The sequence below is a fragment of the Artemia franciscana genome, chromosome 4, assembly GCF_032884065.1.
Source record: "Artemia franciscana chromosome 4, ASM3288406v1, whole genome shotgun sequence".
In the NCBI taxonomy this organism is placed as follows: Eukaryota; Metazoa; Arthropoda; class Branchiopoda; order Anostraca; family Artemiidae; genus Artemia; species Artemia franciscana.
The window spans coordinates 12,877,350-12,892,520 of NC_088866.1; the positions used below are offsets into that span (position 1 = coordinate 12,877,350).

The 15,171-nt window shown below is 36.1% G+C and overlaps 1 protein-coding gene across 2 annotated transcripts in view; it reads left to right on the forward strand.

The window, feature by feature from the left end:
• Positions 1-7,181: 7,181 nt before the first annotated feature.
• The window catches only part of LOC136026013 (probable chitinase 10), a 120,557-nt gene continuing 112,567 nt past the window's right edge, over positions 7,182-15,171 (forward strand). Inside the window, exons 1-2 of one of the 2 annotated variants that reach the window (XM_065702161.1) lie at positions 7,249-7,357; positions 8,627-8,709. In XM_065702161.1, coding sequence (XP_065558233.1) covers positions 8,707-8,709 — 3 coding nt within the window. In that variant the 5' untranslated portion in view covers positions 7,249-7,357; positions 8,627-8,706. Of the gene's footprint in view, positions 7,358-8,626; positions 8,710-15,171 lie in introns of both variants that reach the window. The other variant, XM_065702162.1, reaches the window with a different exon arrangement.

Consider the following 15,171-nt stretch of genomic DNA (forward strand, 5'->3'; position numbering starts at 1 on the left):
GAAGCTTTTTTGGTAGCGTGGTGGTATACAAGTGTACGCAAATTCGGAATAACATGGTTCAGGAATGAAATAAAGAAAAATCTCATTTTAACTTAATAAAATGAAGCGTTTTTGGCTATATGATGTTATAGGAATTTAAGCAAATGTACAAAAAAAGGTTTATTAGCGAAACAAAAGAAAAAATCGTTTGAAATTAGCTTAATGAAGCATTGAAGCCTTTTGGGTATGGTGTTATAAGAGTGAACGCAAATGTGGAAAACATGGTATTGGATTGAAATAAAGAAAATAAATTGGTTAAAAATAATAAAATGAAGCCATTTGGATAGTATGGTGTTACTGGTGTACGATAAATACGAAAAAACATGGTTTGTTAGTGAAAGAAAGAAAAACCGTTTGAAATTGATAAAACGAAGGCTTTTGGGTAGTATGGTGTTATAGAAGTGTATACAAATGGAAGAAAAAACATGGTTTAAGAGTGAAATAAGGAAAAAACTCGTTTGAAATTAATAAAATGAAGCCTTATGGGTAGTTTGGTTTTATGTGAGTTTACGAAAGTGTCAAAAGTTTTGGGGTGAAAGTAGCGAAATAAAGAAAAAACTCGTTCTTAAAATTAATAACTAGAGGCTTTCGGGGAGTATGATGTTATAGGAGTGTACCCAAATGCGAAAAAATGTGGTTTAGGAGAGAAATACAGAAAAAAACAAGAATTTGATATTAATAAAAATAAGGGATTGGAAAGATTAAAATAAAAGAATGTAGGATTAAATCGTTTGAAATTAACGAAATGAGGAATTGGGAGGATTAAAATGAAGTGTTGTGGGAAATTTTGTCCCGTGAGAATGTAAGTTGTGGTGAAAAAATATTTAATATGGCAGCCGGTTGGCCCTTTTCCAATTCTAATTACCTCTTACTCAACCTGTTTAAAATCGTGGAAATATTGAAGAAGGTCCGAGGGGGTTGCCCCGGTACAAGGGTCGGAATTAATATTTCAAAACTCTAATTAGCTCTTACCAAACCTGTTTAAATGATCGTAAATAATGTTGAAAAATAGAAACTTTAAAGGGGTTGGTCGGGGGACAAGGAGGGGAGGGCAGAATACATGCTAATATTGGCCTATTCTAGGTGTACGTGCTAGCAATCTAGTTTAGAAATTGTTTGTTTTTTTGTAGGAAATTAATTAAACCCTCTACTTTTAAATATGGAAAGAGAGAAAAAGATAAAAGGGCTTTTCACTACAAAATTGAAATAGGAATTTGTAGAAATATAGAAGGCTGTGTTAAACTGTAAGAGTCAAAATTATAAAAACCCATAAATTAGAGACGGGTGAAAAGGATGGGTGGGCTCAAAACCCTAATTGAATGGGGGAAGGGCCCCTACTAAGGGGTGGCATATAAGACTGGCCCGTTTGCACACGAAAAAAGTAATAATGAAATTGGGGTAAGAATCCTGAGGAAACAGAGCATCGTCACTGAATAATAAAAAAATATTTGGATTCAAAAATGTCATTAAAGATGAAAGCTCTGAAAGGTGAATTAAATCAATTTGGCAGCACTAACTCACACTTGTGCAACCTGGAAGACTTGGCGGGGTAACATTTCCTCTAGGTCGTAAACATTGTACTATCTTGTACATTGTAATTCTGGTACAACTGGTATCATGTTACTCTCTCGGATATATTTTGTTATAAGTCGAAAGCAAAATTCAGTCTCTGGGGGTCTAGTTAATTCCCAAGATGTAACCAACATGTGCCACTGTCTTCAGCCTCTCGCCCCACGCCCTGTCCTCAGCCCCAACCGAGTGTGACCTGCTTTTCATTTATTCCTAGGCGGTTGGTTGAAAAGGACAATCTTTAGCAAACTATCATCCTTCACCCGCAGAATGTGCCCTAGCAATCTCAAACTTTTTCTCATTATAACCCTAGAAAGTGGGGTTGAACCGTACTTTTCACATAGCCTCCTGTTTGAAATGCGGTCAGTCAGTCAGGTAGCCAAAATAATCCATAGGGCTGTTGAACTAACCAAAAGGCAATATTTGTGTGTTGCTACTACTACTACTTCTATTACTAGCGGAGACCGGCTATAACTGGGAAACCTCTATAACTGGGACATTCAGATATTTAGTGTCTTAAAATTCCGTAAAAAATCTGAAAATTCAACTGAAAAACTTTCATCCTGTAGCCCACATGTGAGTGAAGTTTGGTCAAGACGATTTAAAGTTTTTTCAACAAGTTTAAAAAAGTAAGTTTTTATGGTTGTTTTGTACTTTTTTTCAGACTTTTCAGTACTTGGCCATTCCTGAAGGTAGGATATCCATACTGTTTTCAGGCAATAGCATATTCATCAATGTTTAGAAGGTGCTAAGATTTTGTAAGTTTACTAGTGGTATCTTCGAGAAAAGCAAATAAATCCAAAAACGTTGCCACCAGGGTGCACTAGGACAACTAGAATAGTGATAACTGAGGCACCATGTCTGGCACATGTGTCTCAGTTATGACATGGTGTATAGCAACACCCGATATATATATATATATATATATATATATATATATATATATATATATATATATATATATATATATATATATATATATATATATATATATATATATATATTAACCGGCCAGCACCATAGATCACCGATTCTACAGAGAAGGTAGGTGAGACCCCTCAAAACAAGACCCCCTGGGATGTTTCTGGTTGTTCGAAGGTGGCAGTCCTTTGTCCAGAAAAATTCGAGCCTCTTCCTAAAACAGGACCTAGAAAAAATAACAAACAAATGAAGGAAAAGAGGCAGCAGCTCAAATCTCACAAGCACGCCCGTGAAAGAGATAAAGAAGCAGCTAAAGAGTGAGAAGAAAAGTAAACACTAAGAAAACCAAAGGAGATTCAAAGGAAGTGAAGATGTGAGAAATCAAGGAAAAAGTGGACTGGACCTCGGGTAAGACTCAGAACTTAGTGAGATGTCTCTGTCGAACATGGTGAGACTTCTGATAATACGCTCTATGTTGGAAGCAACGAAGAAAAAGAAGACTTGTCAATTAGCATTTTAAATTTTGTCCTAGTCAAGCTTCTATCCAAGACCAGACTGTGTTACGTGCTAGGATAAGTAACCGAAGAGGTAGGGGGAAGAAATCACCATACATGACAGTTATGGCCGGCCTCCCCTACTATTAAAGGCACCATATGTATACTACTAGTTCTATTACGATTTCCGTTGCTTCTGAGGCTAATGGCATTAAGGTGAATCTTTAAGTGAATGTTTAGTGGGAGTTTCAACTAGATCAAAACACACTTTCTGCATGTAGGTTGTCAAAAGGGAATATAAGCAATATCTCAGGGATAAGTTAGTGTCTACTTGAAAATTTTATGGTGAGGGCACTGAACTAACTAAAAGACACTATTTGTATGTTACCACTCCTGTTAGTACTAAAACTTCTATTGAGGCTAAGGGTTCTTAAGGTGAAAGTTTCAGTGAATATTCAAGGGGATGTTGAACAAAATTAAAACATGCTATTTGCATGCGGGTTATCAAAAGAGTGTATCAGGAATATCACAGAAATGGCGTAGGGTAAGAAGGACGTTGAACAAACGGAAAGGCACTATGTCATACCACTACTACTTCTGTAAATAGTACTTCTACTATAATTACAACTGGTACTAGAATTACTACTGAAGCAAAGTGTATTAATGTAACACTTTCAGGGAATGTTGAAAAGGCTGTTGAACTAAATTCAAACACTCTATCTCGATGCAGGTTATCAAAATAGCGCAACAGCTATATCTCAGGAATAGCTTAGAGCATTAAGTTGAAACTTTTAATCCATGTTCAGTACAAAATTTGCATCCAAGGTTGTCAAAAGGGTGTATCTGGAATGCCTCAGAAAATATTAATGGAATTAAGTTAGAACTTTCAGGACATGTGGTGGGGAATAGGTGCTTAATTTTTGCCTATTCTCAAGGTTGTAACCTACTTGGCGTTAGAATGCCGTCAGCTTCATAGAACCCCAAAGATTAAGCAGATTTGTAACCCCTTTTTGCCCGTGCTCAATAATCCAATGCATTATATAACAAGAGTTAAGAGCTAAGAGCCAAGAGCTCGTATGGTATGAGCTGTAGCGAAATTCTAAGAATCAATAGATTGATTTAAAAGGAAAATCAGAGGCTTAATGCCGGTTGGGATTTAAAATAAGAGCTCTGAGACACGAGATCCTTCTAAATATCAAAACTTATTAAAATCCGATCACCCATCGTAAGTTAAAAATATCTTATTTTTTCTAATTTTTCCTCTCCCTTCAGCCCCCCAAATGGTCGAATCGGGAAACGACTTTATCAAGTCAATTTGTGCAGGTCCCTGACACGCCTACCAAGTTTCATCGTCCTAACACGTCCAAAAGCACCAAACTTGCCAAAGCACTGAACCCCACCCCCTAACTCCCTCAAAAACAGCGGACCCAGTCCGGTTACGTCAATCACGGATCTACTACATTTGCTTATTCTACCCACCAAGTTTCATCCTGATCTCTGCACTCTAAGCGTTTTCCAAGATTTCCGATTTCCCCCTTCAACTCCCCCCAATGTCACCAGATTTGGTCGGGATTTAAAATAAGAGCTATGAGACTTGAGTTCCTTCTAAATATTAAATTACATTAAGATATGATCACCCTTGAAAGTTACAAATACCTCATTTTTCTAATTTTTCTGAATTATCCCCCCCAACTCCCCCAAAGAGACCATATCTGGTCCGGTTATGTCAGTCACGTATCTTGGACGTGTGCTTATTCTTCCCACCAAGTTTCATCCTCATCTCTCCGCTCTAACCGTTTTCCAAGATTTTAGGTTCCCTCCTCCAGCTCCCACCATTGTCAACAGATCCAGTCGAGATTTGAAATAAGAGCTCTGAGACACGATATTCTTCTAATTATCAAATTTCATTAAGATCCGATCAGCCGTTCGTGAGTTAAAAATACTTCATTTTTCTAATTTTTCTGAATTAACCGTCCCCTCCCCACTCCCTTCAAATGATTGAATCGAGAAAAGGACTATTTTTAATTTAATCTGGTCTGGTCCCTGATTTGCCTGCCAAATTTCATCTTCCTAGCCTATCTGGAAGTGCCTAAACTAGCAAAATCGGGACAGACAGACAGACAGAGCGACAAAATTTGTGGTCGCTATATGTCACTTGGTAAATACCAAGTGCCAGAAAAGACTATTGACAAGCAATTTTGGCCATCATATAAATAGTAAGCCAAATTATGGACTCTTATAGAGAAAAACTGAAAAGATAAAAAATTTGTTTTTTTAACCAATGAAAAAAAACTGCCAATTAAAAGCGAACAGAAACTAATTAAAAAAACAACTTTTCAACAAAAAAGTCTCTCGAAGTGAAGAGCTTCATTAAAGCAAAGGTTAGAAAAACTAAGGTTAGTTTTTTTTATATGCGTAAAGGTATCATAAACCACCATTAATAAATAAGCGAAACTCAAAATGAACATAAATTAAAAGAAATCACCAAGTCAAACACGAAACGAGGAGCAACTAAGAAGAGTAGGACTTGTGCTACCTTGCCATCTTAAGACCAGGTCACAACTAAAAATTCATTTTAAATAATTTCCCTTTTTTTAACTTTAATAATCCAAAATTATTAGGACTTTCAAGAATGAATATTAGTACGTATATTAAATTCATTTGTTTTTCAGTAATCTTGATTATAATGGCGACTTTTTCTTCTTTTTGTGTGTTACGAGAAATAGAAACAAATAGCTCGAAATAAGGACTGTTTAAGGTTCCATTTATTTATTAATGGTTAATTTAAGGTTGAAAAATTATTGAATTTTATTTTTGCTCTTCTTTGGTTTAGTGTAGTTCACTATTTTTTTCGAAAAACTTCTTTTGAGCTGAAGTTTTTTTTGTTAATCACTTAATAGTCGATTTTGTTGATGCGTCTATCGTGATCAAATTTAATTTTTTTTTAGGGTTTTAGTTTCTTTTTATAAAGGTCACACTTTACCTACAACATTAGTATGAGCTATTTGTTTCAGGGATAACTTCAGTGTAAGATAGGATGTTCTTTCCTGACGAAATTGATTTGCAACTTTTTTATTTCTAGCAGGAAATAGCCTGCGTTTACATATTGGACAACTTGGTTTACAATATATGTGGCAAAAATCACATATATTTTTCAGGTTTAAAAAGATGCAAAATAAAGCTACGAGTCCAGCAAATATAAGGGGTCTGGGGCTTTCGAGCTCCCATTTCCGAGTTTTTTTCTTACGACTTTCCCCATACTTCCCTCTATTTCCATATTTAACTTTTCTTTAATTTATTTCCGTATTCTGTTTGCCAGTTTTTCACGTTTCTTTCTAAACCCGTTTTCACCCAAGCCCTTTTGAGATTTTTTACCCTTCCTGGATAAATTCTTATGTAACTGCCTACTGTTGTTGATAAGTTCCAATGCAATCACGGAGCTTGCCTTTTTCTATAACATTTATATTTTTACTCAAGTAAGTGCGCGGAACAATGGGCATTCCAGCCAATCCCTTCCCTTAAATAGAAAGATGTTGGATTTTTTAACAATTTATCCATAGCTTATTGTTTTGTCTGGATAATTTGCCCACTTTGGCAGATTTGTTTTTTACTTGTGTTACCCCAAATCCCCTTCCCTCGATCGTTGGCCCCTCTCAAGCACGTTCCTGCACACTTGTCTTAAATTAACGAAGATCATTGTTGGTGATTTGCTAAAATCCCTAGGAATTTGACGAAAACATTGAGTTATGATGTTACTACGACATATCTTAGGTAGATCATTTCACTAAAATACCCAATACAGAAGTTATATGGTAGAACATGCGATTTAATCGAAAATCAAAGGCGTATGTGGTGATTTTTTCAAATTAACGAAGATCATTGTTGGTGATTTGCTAAAATCCCTAGGAATTTGACAAAAACATTGAGTTATGATGTTACTACGACATATCTTAGGTAGATCATTTCACTAAAATACCCAATACAGAAGTTCCCTTCAGACGTTCCATAGGTTCAACGGGCCAAAAAATATCTTGTTGAATTTTGTGAATTGATAAGCTAATTGGGCGTTGATTTCGGGCGTAGTTTGTCTTGTTATTAAAGCTTGCCGTTACTTACTTGTTACAAACAAGGTTATTGGCGGCATTTAGTCTTGCTTAACGTGACGTAACCTAAAGCTTTCACTTAGTAGAGACATAGCTAATCACACGGGTATCAGTATTAAGTATTGAGTTGCTGTGTGATATAGCTATCGTATAAGCTATCTACTGAATGTAGTGAGATATCTTAGGATAGTTAATTTTATATATTGCATATATAAAGGATATATTTAAAAGGTACTGTTTTCAAATTATTCAGCCTAGAGTAACTCGATAAATACGAAGTTTAGAAGGTTGGGAACGAAAATTCCGGGAATGAAAATATAGCCCAAATTAAAGCCATGAAAAGCACTATCAAGTTCACATACCCTCCCCTTCCCTGCTTGTAAAACAGAGGACTTTTTGGTACTTGTGTATAATACGAGTTTGATTAATGCTAATGAGATAAAACAAAATATGATGAAAATATAATAATTTATTAGCAAAATTGTGAAAACTTCAACCTAGAATTATGTGCCTAGAACGCAGAAATGTCCTTAAGAATCGCATTGAAATAAGTTCTGCCTTCTACCTTTACTGCCGTCCGCCACATGTAGGCCTACTCTGCTAGGTATGATTTTAAATGATGGCGGGATGGGCAAATGTTTACTTTCAAATTTTTACTAGAATGCTAAATTCTAGAAGCGTATCCATTTCTGGTTGACCCTCCTCTTCCTTGGGGCAAACTAAAAATGCCTAAAGTGGGCTTGCTTACAGGTTACATTACCTATAGGCTAGAGCTAAGCATATTAGTCCATGAGCCCCGCAGGTAGCGAGGCGATGTCTTTATTCTATGTTTATTTAATAAACCTCTGGTTGACCCTCCTCTTCCATAGGGCAAACTAAAAATGCGTGAAGTGGGCTTGCTTACAGGTAACATTACCTATAGAGCGAAGCGTATTAGTCCATGACCCCCGCGGACAGTGGGGCGAGGTCTGTATTCTATATTTATTCAATAAACTTTGATATATTATTCAAAAAACTTTGAGGTTTTTTTTTAGTTTTATCACTCTTTGTTGAATAAGTATAGAATACAGACCTCACCCCGCGGGGTTCATGGACTAATACACTTCGCCCTATAAGTAATGTTACCTGTAAGCAAGCCCACTTTACGCATTTTTAGTCTCGTTGGAGGGGGATTTTAGAAACCTAAAAAATAGATGCGCTTCTCTAATAATGATAAAGAAACAATATACGATCATCAGAATCTTGCTATATGCAGTAATACGCACTTTAGAGCACTTAGAACGAAAGTAAACATTTACCGCGGGATGTATCTATGTGCCCGGGATGTGCCTCCACTTTGCGGAAACCCACATTTTCTCTACTTTTTAGGTAGATCCTCCGGTTTCTGGGTCAACAAAATTCTTTGTGTGGTCTATGGCCTAGTTTTACATTTCCCAAGATGTTGCTTCTCGTAAGAGTACAAAGTCATGGTGTGTCCATTGACCCACTGTTTTTTTTCAGGCAACTACCCCTTATCTTGGAAAAATCTAATTGCCTGTTCTTCGGCCCTTGGCAAACCCCAAATCTTAATTTGAACATACATGGTGAGAAACTTTATTCTATCACTATGCATTGCAGACTATCCGGTTATTGTCCTACCTGATCTTTACGATCCAAATTCTCGAGTGTTTCTCGTGTAATATAAAAGTACCGACTTTTTGGACAGGTTTATAAGGCTGCATAGATTTTAGAACATTAAGACTTCAACACCAATATCTGAAACGAACAAAAATGATTACGTGTATGAGGGGGTTTTCCCCTCCTGAGTACCTTGCTCTTTACTCAAAAATTTTTATAGGAGTTTTAAGACAGCTTACTATTTTAATTAAACGGCCGTTTACGCTAAAGTGTTTCAGGAGTCATTCTGAAATGATTAAAACAAAAAGTCAAAATTTTCTTTTACCTTTAGGAGGGAGGGGAGTTCATTTCCGGCGCAAATGAAAGTTATATTTGGATTCAGGATAAAATTCTGATTCTAAAGATGTGTCTATTTCTTAGCTATCATTAGTGAATTAATCGGGATATTTACCAAAGTAGTGCCATTCTACTCTCTAATCGATAATCTTTCAACATCTAATGTCCGCTACAGTTGCAATTGACACTCTCATAAGGCCAGATACAACCCTGGGCTATATACAAAACTGAAAGAAAACACTATAATAATGAAATTCTTACTTCATGATAGTGAGGGGGAGGTGTGGGCTCGGATGCAATCCCACTGCAGCGACCGTTATATCAGGTACAGCATTGAATGGAGAACTGGATGGGGCTACTCCTTTGTTATTCAAGCATATAGTTCATTCTTCCTTCTATAAGCAAATCAAAAGATAAAATGGGCCGAGAATAAATTCCCGGTCTATTTGCATTCTTAAAAAAGTAACACGGATGAAAAATCCACCTACGTAGAAAAGGGCAGTTAATTTTATTTCGTTGTAAGTTGTCACAACTATCTATGATTAGGATTGGCTATGATCCAGCACATATACTAATCAAAAGAAATCCCTCCGTGTCTGGTCAGTGGCAACTCTAGAATTCTATGTCCAGCGGGAAGGTTGAAACAAATATATATTCTTCGCCAGCTGTTATGTCACTCAGGCTTATAAAACTGCGACCAGTCAAAATATATATTTTCGATTTTCTAATATTTGACAATTTTCGAGAATGCATAGCCTGACATGTCGTCAAAGAACCTTAATTTAAGCTGCGAGAAATGATCAAATTTTTAAACACCGATAAAAATATTCATCCGATATCGATATTCACCGATAATCGATATAATCGATATTCACCGATGTTAAAAAATAGTGACTGTTTTCCAGTTTTACTTTCAATGATAGCAATCATTGCTACCAAATCTTTAATCGGGTAAACTTGGCGATATTTCAGTTGAAATTTTTGTGCGAATGCAGTGGTAGGTCTCCATACAATATGTACTCAGTTCTGCGGAAGTTGTGGCGATCATTCTTGCAGCACAAAATTTGCAAGGATATTTTGCTACCTAAATTTTGGCCTTAACCCTATAAACATCTTTTTTTCTATTTTACCATTTATTTTATTTTTGGCTTTTTTCTCTTTTAATAATCCTTTTTTATGTACAACCTTAATAATTGGTTTCCAAAACATTGCATACTAAAAAAAATACACTGCCATTGGAATTATAACTTAACTAGCAGGAGAAATTTTTAAATTATACACGGTTTATTATGCACGAAACGTAGAGTGTAGGAACTCAAACTTTGCACCGAACACATAATTTGGACAATTACGCTGATTAGCGGTTGAGTTCACTAAAATTCTGGTATCTTTATTGTAAAAAATTAAAGCCGCTGAATTTTCCTCCCTCTTTGGTCTTGGAAGCATCATTAAATCAATTTTTGAATAAAATAATAAAATATTGTTAGAGTGCTCGTAACTTCGCTTCATCAATAAAAGGTTTGCTCAGCATTCTAGAGGTCCAGACATGCAAATAAGAGTTAGTGAATATCAAATGTCATCACTTGAAAATATTTTGTTGTTGAATAATCTATTCAACAATTTAAAAAAAAGAGAAAGAAGAACCTATTTTCAAACGATCCATGAGAAAACATTCGTATTTTATTTTTGCTCATAAAACGAATGGTTTCATATTATGAAATGCTTTTGCATTACTCATAAGGTTATATATTATATCATATTTGTGGGAGGATAAACCACATTGACATGGCAAAGAAAAAAAATAATAACAAATATCAATATGTAAATCAAAATTTCAGCAAATTGTAAAGGAAAACTGAGAATATAATACCCTACAATTTTCAAAATGATCCATACTTACACTGAGGTATCTTCCCAGCCACCTATCTATATAATAATATTCCCTCCCATTCACTCTTAACAGTCATACTTCATATTACTTAAAAAAAGCTTATTATTATCTCTTAGATGTTTCTCTGATCTCTAATCTCTAGTAAATCTCTAATAAAAATTCTAAATCTCTAATAAATATTATCTTTTAAATCTTTTTATGTTTTGCACGAGCCCGCCAAATGAAACATTTGATGGGCTCGTTTACGCATCTACACATTGACGTTTCTTTATTTACGTATCTACACATTGACGTTTCTTTATTTACGCATCTACACATTGACGTTTCTTTATTTACGCATCTACACATTGACGTTTCTTTATTTACGCATCTACACATTGACGTTTCTTTATTTACGTATCTACACATCGGGCATGAATATGCACCCTTATTTTTCCCAACCTTATCAATATATTTTCTTCTTTCATTAATAGGCAAACTATAAGCTCTTAATTCAATAGCCTGCCTTAAAACTTTCTTTTTTAAGCTAAGCTAAAAAATAATAGATTCTCCCAAAGTCTCTTATTAACCGACAGTACATTTTCAGAGAATCTAATGCATCTTTCTTCACCTCCCTTCCCTTGACCCTGAAATTCACTATTTATTAGTATAAATTTGTATTCAAAATATGTTAAGGAATATATTAAAACTTATATGTATATTAAAACTATGTTTTCAGCCTGTGGTAGTTTAAATCTGATCTCTACAGTAGGTCTATTTGATTTTTTTCAGCCTCCAGTTTCTTTAATGCCGTTCTAGTCGAGTGGTTAGCACGTTAGATTTGAAATATCTTGTCAGTGAGGGTGGGGCTCGAGTCCTTGTGTCGCTGGTTATTTGGTGTGGAAAAGGGATCAGGGGCTTTACTTTGTAAGCTCAGCCAGAGTCGACACAGCTCTAAATAGGCACCTGGAGGAATCTGAGAAAGGCAAACAGGAAGGGTGAGCGAAAGCACAGAATGGTTTGCCCCAAACCCCCATTGAACTTCCTGGCTGAAGGATCGTGAAATGGAGATAAGTACCGATGGTAGAAACTGCAATGTTCAATGCCATATTCTTTACCTTACCAAGTTTATTTAATATCGGTCAAAAATATTGTTTCTGATTAGGAAAAACCTCTAGAAAGACAGGTCAACTAATAGTAGACATCAGTGCATCAACTTTATTTTAAGCATTTCATTCACATTTGGCATTCCAGTCAGGTATTAGGGGTCCCACTCTGTTTTTAAATCCCTGCCCAATATTACAGAGGCTTTTACATCACGATTGCTGCAACAAAATTTCTCGGGGGGGGGAAGCAAATAGTACCAACAGCTATGTGTTTACTATGATTTAAATCGAGCTAGAAAGTATTTCCCTCCTAAATAATTGATTAGAGGATCCCAAATGTAGAAGAGCTTTTTTCTGAGCCTTTTTTAAATTCGTTTACTTTATTCTTTTAAGTTCAAATACTGAAGGTAAGTGATTTGTCATAAATACCTGATGGCTTCTAAGTGTGGTGCAATTGACCATGAAATAAACAATTAAGCGTTGCCAGTTACCGTTTTATTTGAGCGATGAGTTTTTATGAATCGTCAAAGGACGACACCTGTTTTTGGCTTTGACAGTTTAGTTTATATAACCATAGGTTTAGGTCTATTTGATTATTTTAATCTCAAATTTAATAATTTCTACCACAAATACTGTTAATGAGTAGCCTATAATAGAGGAGACTAGTGACAGTAAACATTGGTGCATTAAATCTAGGTTCTGCTTTTGACAATGACATAATTTTTCATTTCGAAACTTGGTATTCTGTTTTGTGCTCCCAGCTTTCGATCGCCTGATCACTAATGGCTTGTCTCGATGGTAAAGATGCATACTCCTTTTATTATCACTCTATCTTTCGGGTTTAATCCCCTTATGTGTCAATAACCATTAAATGTCATAAGTCATTACACTCACTCTCAGTTACACTTACAGCAACTCTTCATTATATTTCACACACGCAAAGATATTATCTCTTAAATGTTGTGCCAATGCACAGCAAATGGAACGGTAAAAAAAGGGTAAAGGATACGGTATTAGACTTTACAGTCCGTACCGGCGGTGCTGATCTCCGTTTCTTGGCCCTTCAGCCAGGAAGTGCAAGAGGGGGTTGGGGGCCAGCCATCCTGTGCTTTCGCACAGCCTTCCTGTTTACCTTCCCCATATTTCTCCAGGTACCCATTTAGAGCTGGGTCGACTCTGGCTAAGCTTATAGAGTCACGCCACTGACCCCCGTCCCAAACTGAAGAATTGGGTACACTGGGATTCGAACCCGCGTCCTCTCAGACAAGGGATCCCGAATCCAGCGCACCAACCCTCTCGGCCAGGACGGCTCCAGCAAATGGAATGTATTTCCATTGACGCTTCCACATATAGGGAATGAATATGGGTAGTCATTATTCCCAGTGAGGGTATTCCCCCTCTCCTCCCGGATCCACAACTAGTATGATTATGTCTTCTTGTCAGTTCTGTTGTAGTCTAAAAAAAATTGATTGCATTTATTTTTCTCAATATCTTAGACAAACTACTTTCCAATGCTGTCTGGTCACTAGTCATATCGGTTCATGCTATCAGAATTTGGCTGGAAAGACTCAAAATACGTGACGTTACACCACAAAAACTTTAAAGTAGAGGGAATAAATGGAAAAATAATTTTTAGTATTTTTATTACTACAAAAAACAGATTGTCTGTGTAATGAAGGCTTTTCAGACATTCACGACACGGCAAAGACAATTTTGATATCACAGGCGTCAGTTTCCAGCTATATCTATGGATAAGAAAAGAGGATATAACATGTTAAGGAAAACAACCGAAGGTTCTCACTATCTAGAGAAGTGAATAAAATTGGAGCAGACATAATGAACCAATCATTAGAAATTGGTTTGTTTGAGGAGATTTTTGTAAATCTAAGCTAACCGAAGGTCTCGTAAGCCTTTTAAGTTACCCTAGTCAAATGGTGGCCGATGCAACTCAAGAATCGTTAAAAACTACCGTGGCCGATACTTAATTAAGATTATTGTTTTCAAAATTTATTTTTACGGTAAGACTTTGCCCAAAGGCCATCTGGCGTTGCGACGTGGATGTACTATTAAAATCTATTTTTTAGCATCGTTGCCAGACGCAAAGCATTTATAATTAAGAAATGTGACCAAAAACTTATATTATGAGTAAACCATTAAAAAAAGTTGGTCTTTTCTTAAAGAAAATCAATTTTCTGCACATTGTTTGCACTTAGTGCAAAACTTTCTTCTAATTAGTTTTTGAATATTGATAGCCCCTTCGTTTAATGGAGGGGACTAGAAGTTCTCCACAGTTAAATTCCAAGAAGCCCGACTTCATTTGTGCAGTGACTTGGCTTTAATACTGTAAGCGTCCTTCATTGCTGGACAATTGCTTAAATTAGGCGAAAATCGAGCCGAATAACTAGAACCCATACCCAAACCCTGTTATGACTTTGAACGGCGATGAGAAAAATGTGTGAGCTCTTCTAATAGTCTTGTATCTAATAACAAGGATACGGAAGAAAAAGAGGGGGGCTTGATCTCTTATAATCTTCTTATGCATGAATCTAAGACAAGGGAAAATCTGGTCTTCATGAGTTGAGCACAAGATTCCAAAATTCCTGCGGTCCTTGTTAAAACAATTAAGACTGAGCTTAGCCTATGTATGTAATAAAGTTGGGTATGACCCATCAGCTGTAATAATCCGTAAGTTAGTAACGAATTTCGATTATTATGAACCTTATTGTTGACAAGGGTGATGACCCCGCTTAACCATGCCAGGCTAGCTTATTTCTGCTGATTTGTTAGTGTCACTAATCTCGTCTAGGATCAATAGGTGTATATGGCAATTTCTTGATGAAAACCCTTGTTAAGAAGCTATTTAGAATTGCTTTATTTGCACGTAAATGTAACCATATTGTAGGGCTGCTATAAATTACTTCATGTGAGATAGTTCATGATTCAGCCTAAACTTTGAAATCGTCATTTACTGACTTCACCTTGCTTGGTAAACTAATAAAGAAGAAAAGGCTAATTGAGGCCAAAGCCGTGGCTCATGAAACGTTAGCACGATTTCAAGGATTACAATGTCCAAGCAAGTATATAAGGCAAGGTTACTAAGCATGAATTTGCAAGTG